Source organism: Micrasema longulum, unplaced genomic scaffold (assembly GCF_059751315.1).
Source record: "Micrasema longulum isolate JH-2025_06_02 unplaced genomic scaffold, ASM5975131v1 h1tg000406l, whole genome shotgun sequence".
Taxonomy (NCBI): domain Eukaryota; kingdom Metazoa; phylum Arthropoda; class Insecta; order Trichoptera; family Brachycentridae; genus Micrasema; species Micrasema longulum.
In genome coordinates, this window is record NW_028277606.1 from 84671 (window position 1) to 95463 (window position 10793).

The 10793-nt window shown below is 31.9% G+C and overlaps 1 protein-coding gene across 1 annotated transcript in view; it reads left to right on the forward strand.

Moving 5' to 3' along the window:
- LOC148281793 (rho GTPase-activating protein conundrum-like) overlaps positions 1-10554 on the forward strand; it is a 56085-nt gene extending 45531 nt beyond the window's left edge. Inside the window, exons 3-12 of the mRNA XM_088226062.1 lie at positions 46-272; positions 2753-2868; positions 4690-4901; positions 5288-5396; positions 5747-5903; positions 5995-6154; positions 6268-6434; positions 6895-7072; positions 7665-7848; positions 8323-10554. Coding sequence (XP_088082188.1) covers positions 46-272; positions 2753-2868; positions 4690-4901; positions 5288-5396; positions 5747-5903; positions 5995-6154; positions 6268-6434; positions 6895-7072; positions 7665-7848; positions 8323-8506 — 1694 coding nt within the window. The 3' untranslated portion in view covers positions 8507-10554. The remainder of the gene's footprint in view (positions 1-45; positions 273-2752; positions 2869-4689; positions 4902-5287; positions 5397-5746; positions 5904-5994; positions 6155-6267; positions 6435-6894; positions 7073-7664; positions 7849-8322) is intronic.
- The last annotated feature ends 239 nt before the right edge of the window (positions 10555-10793 follow it).

The window sequence follows — 10793 nt, forward strand, 5'->3', positions numbered from 1 at the left end:
ATGTGTCACTATGCCGTCATAATTTAATATTTTGATTAATTCCAGAGGGCGAGCAGGAGGCCGATTGGCTGGTATCAGCAGGTCTCAGCCAGCTAGCACTTCCATTCCTGGCGGGGCGGGAGGTCCCCGAAGCGGAAGTAGCTAGCGCCCTACGCCGCCTGCCGCGCGCGCAGGCCGCCGCCGCCCGCCGCCGCGTCAAGGACCTCAACAGGACCCTCCGCAAGCAGCGCGCGCGCCGCCCTGACATCAGGGACGTCTTTAGAGACCATGAGGTAAACATTAAATCAAATCAAGTTCGGGTAGAGTGGGGTTCGAACCTCGGACCTCTGATCCGTGCGTCCGCAACGCTAGTCACGGAACCACAACCCAATTATGTAACTGAAGAAAAAATATTTAGGAAAGTGTCGCATCAAAACTGGGCCAATATAAGATTCGCAGAAGACAACGCTGGTGGCCAACAATGAGAATGAAATTAATGAACTCCGTCTTCACTCGATTTCCGGATTTTTAAATGACTAAAAACTGGGGGTTATATGTATATTTTTTAAATACATTCTAGATATCCTAGTTGCTTCTTGGATTTTCGATTTATTTTTCCTCAAAGATTTAGCCAAATTTTGTTTTTCGGTTACTTCAGAAAGTATAAATGATTATTTCAATAATTTAAAGGATTCTCGTGTTCCATTCTGCAACATTTTAAATCACGATGGAATAAACTAATCGATCAATCCTTGAAAAAAAGTCATTCTAAAAATCAAGACAAGTGTTTCTGCGTGGTTTGCAAAGATCAAGTATTTGTGGTTTGTGCCCTTATTTAAACAAAAACTGAATACGTTTTCTATTTTCTTTTGCAAGGCATTTTCGCCTTTTTATGTTTGACCCAGTAAAAGGGATGAGATTATTAGATTTTTTAGTTTACTAATCTAGTAAAAAAAGCTTTGTTTTTCCTCTACAAAACAATTGTATATTTTTTAGTGTACTCTGTCTCCATACACTCCACTACCGGTCCCTATTCACCTCATTGACATTGTATAGTAAATAGGGACAAAGTTCAATATTTTATCAATTTAATATTGTTATCTCTAAATCTTATTTTGTTAAATAATATATAGGGGAATCGTAGACTCAAAAAAGGCATTTAAAAATATGTTCAGTTCAAGGATTTATTTATGGCACTTATAACACTGCAACCAGTTCCCATTCACCCCGGATTACGGAACAAAAAAAACGATATTTTTCTGACTTTTGGATCATTCTTACCTGTTTATATACCTACCCTTACCTACGAAAAATTCCTAAAAGGTCATATCCATTTCTCGGATTAGTATATTATAAGATGTACAAAAATTTGATATGCCGACTTTCATTTTCTTGATGTTTTGGAGTAATATTTTGTATCGACATTCAAAGGGCGGGCACTTACGACTTATCGCTCCTCAGAAACGGAGTAATTAAAAAGTCATTTTCGTCGAAAAACACTTCGGTCTACGGTCAGTCAATCGCTATAAAGTGACATGGCTTTAAGTAGCCGTACTGCGCCTTGTCAATCAGTAACGAACATTCCGAGAGTAAACATAAAATTATCGTTTTTTTCAATATTTTACATATCTGTGTACAAGAAACAAGTGTTGATTTTTTGCAATAAAATGGTTTTAACCCGTGGAAAATTACCACAAGAAATAAAATATCGTGAATTGGTACGTTTTCTATGGTATTTTTTTATCAAAAATATTTTGAGCATATTTGCAGACAAGGCTGGATTTCACTCGCTAGGGAGTTGAAAATTTATTGCAACAAAGAGGGTAAACATTTTTGAGTAAGGATTATGGACATCTAAGCATTTACGGGGTTTATGACCTGCCATTGGCTGTTTTAAGAGGCCAATTTACGCACTATTTAACATTCACCATTCTGCCTACGTTTAAACATCAAAATTTCCTCATCTGTTATGTTTATATTATTTTTAATAATTTTTTAAATTATTTATAACACTTTTAGCGTATCTATCGAATGTATATGGATATGTTACCTAATCGTAAAATCGGCAGTTAAAATTTCATTGATTAAAAGTTTTCCGGCTATTGTAGAAACGTCAAATAAATTTTTAAAATGCTCTGGTTCTTATTTCAATTGTGTATTAATTAAGCTGACGCTTAAATCAAATACACTGTTTCCTTTTGTCGCACCCGAGCATCGGTACTCCAATCGCCGCGTATCTCGGTCATTATTTGTTACAGTCAAGATCACCAGTCTTACGCTTGAGGTGCCAGTCCAGGGATTATGGAAATATGTTGCAGTGTAATTTTTTTTCGAATAAAATTTTATGTCAATCTTCCCGGGAACCGCACTAAGCATTAAGCAGTCTGGAAATAAATATATTTTAAATAGTGTACTTTCTACCGTGTTCTGTAAAATAACCGCTATTTCTGTGTTAAAAAATGGTCTTATTTTTCTTTAAACGCCGCTTTTACAGGCGCCCCACCGCACCGTGGCGCGGTTTAAAAGACGACCAACTGTGAAATTGGCGTCGCGGTCGCGGGTTCGATTCCCCCCAGTTACAAGAAGGAAATCCAAGATTTTTTTTCTTAATTGGTCTAGGTGTTGTGGTGTGTTTTTCATAACTTCCTTCCATATCCTTTCTTTCTCACCTCCTGACAAGCATCTAAGAAGCTTAGCAAATTATTATAAAAAAATTGTCCATGGCGTTTCATAAAAAAAAATGTATATAACCAACTGTATTATATTCTTCCAGAACTCTAGTGGCAGTGAGCCCCGTTCGCGAAGTGCCACCCCTGACTCTCTTGACTCTCTACCAAGTGGAGGATCAGCAAGTCCCCCCACTGAATGGGCTGACCCTGCGCCTATAATGTAAGGATTTTTTTCGTATCACTTTATCTATATAAAATTCGTTGAGAAAGAAATATGCAAGTTCAGGGATTATACAAATTGGCTGATGATTTAATTTGTCATTTTACACACTCCGTAATATTCACTACTCTTCCTACGTTTGTTCTTCCGTATCTTTTAGCTTTAGAAACTTATAAACTTACGAATATAATACGATAGTATAATATGATTCTCTTCCGAAATTCATTAGCGCCATCTGTATTTTTCTTATTATCTAAATTCAAATTAAAAGTGACAGCTAATTTTACGTCTATTTAGTATGGTACAATATGCAATATTATAACTTTGCACCGGGCTCTGGGGTGACCATGATGTACCCAATATATTCTGGAAATATACTCAATATTTATTTATCAACACATACTTTATTCTAATACCCAATGATATATAGGGCACCGCATTTGATTGTTGCGTGTATTATACACAAAGGTTGTTAATGTTCTAAAAGTGAAAACTTATAAAAAATATATAATTACTACCAAAATACGTGTGTTCTTCATGGATGACCATAATTTTAACATTATTTATTTGTATTTTGACACATCGTCACTTTTCTTTTTTGTCCAACCGACCATTTTTAACGAAATTGAGTGAAGTGCACAGGAGTCTGAGAATGCCTTTATTTATAAAATTCAAATGATTTTTTAATATTTTTTATTATTGTTGTAGGGGTTTTTTAAACGAATTTTGTCTTAAGCTGTCGTCATTATTTGTGCCTACTATGTTAAAAAAACTTAAAAGCTCTATTTCTGCAGATTTGTGTTTTGATCTGTTACATAAAAACAAACTAAAGCGACGACATGCCGTGATCGATAACATTGCTTTCATCTCTGTAAATCACTAATAAATATACTACCTAGCGAAAGATCTAGCGCCCCGTTATTTACTGAAAGAAGACGGGAATATACACATTTTTAAATTACTATGAGCATATTTTTCTCCCCTTCCTTGTAAGCAAGTGTCTGGTTCTTTGTATCAATAATAATAGTGCTACTTAAATTTAATTTTAAGGCATTTCTCTTATTTTAATTGTAGGAATCAGTTTTGCAGCAAAAATAGTGGCATGCAAAACAATGTGGATTTTCTCATATAATTTCTAATTAAAAATAAACCTCATATTAATAAAATTACTTAATTAAAATATATTATTCCGGTCTAATGACCGAAATAATAATTTATTGCTGAAGGGAAACATGTTAGTTAAATTATGAAAAAAAATTAAGGCAGAATAATAAGTATTTTTTTTCTAAAACAGTCTGTCGAATAGGCACTGTAATGATTTATTTTTCAAATTATGCATAAAGATACGATTGTTCGGGGATGCAGTTCAGTTTTTTTTATAAGTTCCTGACATCACTAAAAAGAAGCATTAAATATCATAATTTAAAACCTACACAGGTCACAGTGATGTCAGGAGCTTATGAGAAACTGTCACGCACCCCCAAAAAAACATAACATTTTTTTTATCCTCTATTTTTAGTCATACTATCTTTAAATTCTTTTTGGTTTTCTCTTAAATATTTGATTTGTTTTATATTGTTTTTAACTGTTTACGCTATTGTTATGTATTATCTTGTTTTTTCTGATTTATACATTATAAAGATTATATGGCAGACTGGGCACTACTCGCCCAATCGAACTGGAATAAAAATTATTTTTGTTATTATTATATGCATGATTAAAAAAATAATAATTACAGTACTGGACAAACTTTTAAAAAAATCGTTTCAATGTTACGGAAGTTTCTAAGATTTACTAAATTCGAGTATTTGTTATTTTCAGAGATAATTATCCTATTCCAAAGCAGAGTCTGTACAGAACGCCATCTGCTCCCCCGACTTCCTTCACTGATAGTTCTCTCGCCCTCCCTTCCATCAGCCCCCCTCGAAGGGAAGGAGTGGGTCACTCTCCACCAGAACACTATATTCGCGCACACCATCATGAATTGTTCAAGCCATCAGAACTGCACTGGGCTGATGTAGCATCTAATACTGGTAACTTATATTTACAATTGTTTAGGTATACCTGAATTTTCAGTTTATTTTTTAATTATTCAAAATGAAAAATCAGACTCAATCTGCCATTTGACTTTGTTTCTTATTTTTAATAGGTGGACTATTTGTCCCTTTTTTAACGTTATCTAGACATATTTAGGGATGTAGTCACCCTGAATAGTCTAGTATTTAATAATGAATATTTATTTTTATGAAACTGCTTACTAAATAACATTTGTTGTAGATATAATTATTTTGTTTATTAATTATTCTTATTTTGCATAATCGAAAAGCCATGACGCAAAGGGATTTAAGCAAAGAAGATTTTAATTTAATGTATTGTGCTTTTTAGTGAAAATGCTTATTTTTGCACCTATTTTTTTCAGAGGGAATTGAACTTTTGGGTTACCAAAGATTTGGAACTTTCCAAGGGCCAAGATTGGGCAGGGATAGAATACCTACAGCAATTTTAATGCAAGAAAGTCAACCTTATAGGTAGGTGTATTTTTAATCTTGAAAAACTCATTGTTCTTTTTGTATATCTAATTACTAAAATTAAAATTTGTCAGCCTCATGTGTAATTTGCCAACTGGCATGAAATATTTATTTGAAAAGGTGTTTTGGCACTAGAATACTTCATAGACTCCAGAGTCCAGACTGGCACCTAAAAACCTTCATGTAACAAAAATGATCAAGATACGCTGCGATTTGTATACCAATACAGTGCCCTATGCACCATTAGGTTTGAAAGGGAATGATGATGAAAATGAAAATGGTTTTTGTATTATGCCCTTAAATTTCAATACTAAAGCAACATACCTTAACACACATTCTTATATTTATAGGCGAAAACAGTCTCATTCTTCAATTACTCGAGCTCATAGCGTTGCATCGGAAAGATTTGCAAATGATAAGAGTAATCTCTGTAGAGCATCGTCGCAAGAAGTACTAAGTTTCGAACAGAAATTTAAGAAAGACACGGACAATTTTGTGGTGGACGAGGTAAATATAATATATCTTTTACACTTCTTTAAAGAACCTCTTTACAAATTACTGTTCAACTGATATTAATAAATATTTTCACTATCTATAGATGTGGCCTGAAGATGGACTTGGTGTTAATATTGAGGAACTCTCTGAAACACATCTTCGCAAACTCATGCCACTTTTATGGCTTGATCTAACTGCTTTATATGATAGGCATAACTTACCATTCCAAAAGAGAAAACCTTATAAGAAGAAGCGAAAAGAAGGTAATTTACCCAAATATCAAACTCAACTTTCTTAATTTAATGCTACTTATTTTTTAAAGTCAACCATGTGTCTTGTATTCACTGTGTACTTATCTTACTGTTTTTTTTTTTAGAAAATAATGTATTCGGTGTATCATTACTGACCTTGGTTAGGAAGGACCATTTAATGGCAGGAGAAGCGGGAACAGTTGTTCCTAGAATTTACCGACTGCTATTAGATGCACTTACCAACAGAGTTTATGAAGAAGGTATTTTGAGAGTTGCAGGAAATAAACATAAGGTAAATAATCCTTTTTTATAACACAGATCCAATTTTAACATTCTCTAACAAATAGAAAAAAGAAATCAGTTGAACTGATAAAACTACGAATATCATTTTCCTATGAAAATTTTTGATACAATATACTTTTTTTTAATGCTACTTTCAGATTGTAAAAATTAATCAATATTTCTGTGTTTAGATAAAATCACCGAATTGAAAAATAAAATCCATTTTATCTATAAACTGAGCTAATATGTACAGTAGCCGGCATCAAATAAAGGACATCAGGCTTAAGAGACTGCCGGCCTAGTTGGCTTTGTAGAGCCTCGCCTTTGTCATTCATATCAAACTCATACGACAGAAACGACGCTCTACAAAGTCGGCAGTCTTTGTACTTTCTTTACTGCCAGGTACTGCACATTGTATTACAGATATACAAAATATTATATCGCTTTTTCTGCCAACTTATATATTCCAGGTTGAAATCCTCTGTAATGAAATAGAGCGTAATTTTTATACTGAGCCACAAGTGGTAGAAGAAGCCATAGCTGCAGCTGGTTCACATGATGTTGCGGCCACTCTCAAGAGATTCCTTAGAGAACTTCCTCAACCCATTTTAACGACTGAATTAGTGCAGCTGTTTTATCAAACCCATGGTAATTTTTAATTAATCCATTTTCATGTCATTTAACTACTAAAAAATATTAAAAAAGACTTTCTATGACAAATATTTCACATCATATTCCAATTAAGACAACATCTCATTTCATTCAAATTAACTAAAACAAAAATATGTATGCATATACTGAATGTGTACAGCAAAAATCCAATTTCCATTTTGATATTTTATTTACAAGAAAGAAAGCCTATGAAGAGTAGAAAACAATTCTGTAGTTCAAATCCCAACTCTACTCCAACTTTATTTCCATTTTCTAATAGTAAATTATTTATTACTCATTGAAAATGGCCCTAAAAATTAAATATTTGGGTAAATCATAGGAACGCAAATATTTCTTTTTTCATTTAAAAAAAAAAAACTTTTTTATATCTTCCTAACTTGTTCTCTAAATCATTTGAATAAATCCGTAGCACGTGATAACAAAGTAAATTGTTTTACTTCAATTACAAATTCGAAAAAAAAGATATTTATTTATGTTATTTACATTAAAGCCGCCCTTGAGGCATTACATTACAAAACTGGCGTTATAGAAGCTATCCATAATAATAATAATAACATGCATATTTTAGCATTGGATGGTCCAGCACAAGGAAGAGCATTGAACCTTTTAGTACTCCTGATGTCCTTTGAACACAGAGCCACACTACTGGAATTACTTGTACTCATGAATCAAATAAGTCGATGCCAAACGTCCAACAAGATGACAGCACATAATGTGGCTATGATTATTGCACCAACATTATTCCCTCATAGGTAATTTTCATGTTTATGTTTAAAAAAACAATATTCTGCTAATGTTCTGTATGTTAATTATTTTTATAGCTATGAACAAATTAAGCTCTTAGTGCCATAGCACAAGTATATATTTAGATTTTAAAAAATATTTTTTCATGTACAACAATGAACAATTAAAAAAAAAATAACAGATAGAAATACAGGTATCATAATTATTTTTTCTTTTATTGTATTTTACAGCACAAATGCTTTTTTTCAATTTTATTATACTCGTAGATATGTATTGCTTTTTTAATCCATTAGCTCCGACTATGAAGCGGGCATGAAATGATGCATTTTTCATGTACCTTATTATTAATAATTCCATCCATCCATTCAAATTAAAAATTAATCCATCATTCCCTTATTATTATTATATAAGGCAAGATAAGTCTAAAGCTTCAGAATGATTTTTATTAGACTTCTTTCAATATTGGTTTATGATGATTTCAGCTTGGTAATAAGACCGACTGATGGTTTGGAGTGCCAGCTTCAAATGGCAGCGAACAATTGTCGTGTTACTGAAGCCTTGATGAGGCACTGTGATAATCTATGGCTAGTTCCTCCGACGCTCGCTTCACAACTTGACAGAAAATCTAATGTGCGACGGACTAATGGACACTCTGGAAATTTATGATTGCGGAATATTTTATACCCACCTTAAAAGCCATTTGGATATTATACGTGAATGTAAAAATTTATAACCTAAGAATTTATTTCATTTTTGTCAGTGTTACCAATTGGGTTGTATTTAAAATTTACATGACAAACATTAATATTATTAGAACAATCCATAACTGCCATCTAGTGGCCTAAAGTGTTTGTACACGTACATATAAAGGCATTTATTTATATCTTTAACAGCATTTTCATAAATTTGCAGTCTCGTCACCATTGTAGTGGCATTATGTAAAATAATTACAATATAAATTTTTACTCTTACCCATAATCCATAATATCTGTCTTGGGTCTAAATGAGCCAATGTCAGATTTCATTTTTTTCTTGCCAACATTTTGTAGATGTTTAACTATTTCATGTACACTTGCACATGTGGTAATATTCGTTATCAAACATGTCTAACAGTTCAGTATAACGCTTCAAAATGGCAAAAAAAAAACTTCTTGTCGATTTAGAACATTGGCCCTTTTAAATCCAAGCCACAGAAATATCTCAACCTTTGAATTTGTAGTAAGTAAATTGTTAATTTTTAAACATTAAGAAATCTGTTACCCTGACATGTATTTTGTACTAAACCTTAGATTAAAAATAGCAGATATGTACTCATTTACTTAGGTAATAACTTTTGGCATTGTTGGTTTAAAATAAGATTTTCTATCCAAGTGTGAATCTGTTGGCGGAGAATGTAAAACTTGCTGATTCAGTGTGTTAAAACAATACTAGCTGAAAATAGAATACACAAATATATATAATAATTTGGTAGTCAGGTGGCAGAAAGGACCATCTGTATTTTTATGATTTTTTTTTAATTTTCAACAATTTAAAAAAATATTTCAGTAAAAACGTATAAGAAAAAAAACCGCATCATTTAAAACAGTAATTAATTATTGAAAAGTAACAATAAAATATTTTAGTTTGTGGATTTTAAAAGTCTTGAAATTTAGTGTTATTTCAGCTCTCCTAAACATTTTTGAAAATTACAGATAGTCCTTTGTGCCACCTGTGGCCTTATTATGTAACTAATTCATTTAGTATATTCATTTGTATCATATGAGGGAATGAGAATGAAATACAATTTTGATTGCGTTAGATATATTGCATTTGGAACTTACGAAATGAAATTGTGACAGAATAAGCCACCATACTCCTAAATTATATTATTCTATTTACAATGTTAAAACCAACTTTAACATTTTTGATTGATCTATTAGTATAATTATCGGTATTTACTATAATTTGTACATAATTTTCCATATTTAAATTAATTAATCGCTCAACTGTTTAGAGTACATAAGTAATATATATAATTTCATGGACTCCTTATGTTCCATTGCATGTTTCCTTGTAAATATCATAAGATATCGTTATGTTAAATAAGTCGCTTTATAAAATAAGTTACCAACAATGTGATTCACTATCTTATAGACTCACAATACTTTTTAAATTATTTATTATGTGTGTTAGAAAGTGTCGATAAAATATTCCTTGATAATGGAGAGTATGTGTATAGGTCTATGCCTAGTAGCCAAAGCAATATCAAAGAAATAATGTTACGACAAGTAGTTTCTATGTATTTCACTCTGATTTAAAGTTCTCTATAATAGTGTTAGTGATTCTTTCTTTTCTGCAATTATACCGATTACCTTTTAGATTAGTAACTTTCTGGTCAAATCTGCAATTTAATTTCTTTGAGTGAAAAGATTACCACGCGATGCTTTAATTATATTTTATCATCGATGTTCCTTCGAGCATATCCACCCTTTTAATGATTTTCATCTTTTGACATAAAAAATGGACAGTTTTATGTATAGTAAATGGTATGTGGCATATCTTTTAATGATCTTCTTTTCTGTGGCATAATATAGGTACTGCATTTTTATTTATTTCTTGGAACAAACTTTTCTTACTTATTTGCTTGTACAAAAAGAAGACTGATAGTAATGTGAAATATACCATATTATTGTGTATCTTTAGATTTTAAGAATAAATTTATGAAATTAAAGAAACACTCTATTATTTTAAATAATAATCATTTTATAATCTGAATAGTGGAAGCCCTTAAAGCATATTTTTAACATTTTTTTTATCACGGTCAACATTTTCAAATTGCGGTAAAGGCTATTTAAAAAACATAGTTTAAATACAATTAACATGAAAAAAAAAAATTCAATTCATTTTACCTAAAATAACCTAATTTTGCAAAATATGGCTTCACTAGAAGAAATCCATCTGACTGGATAAACAT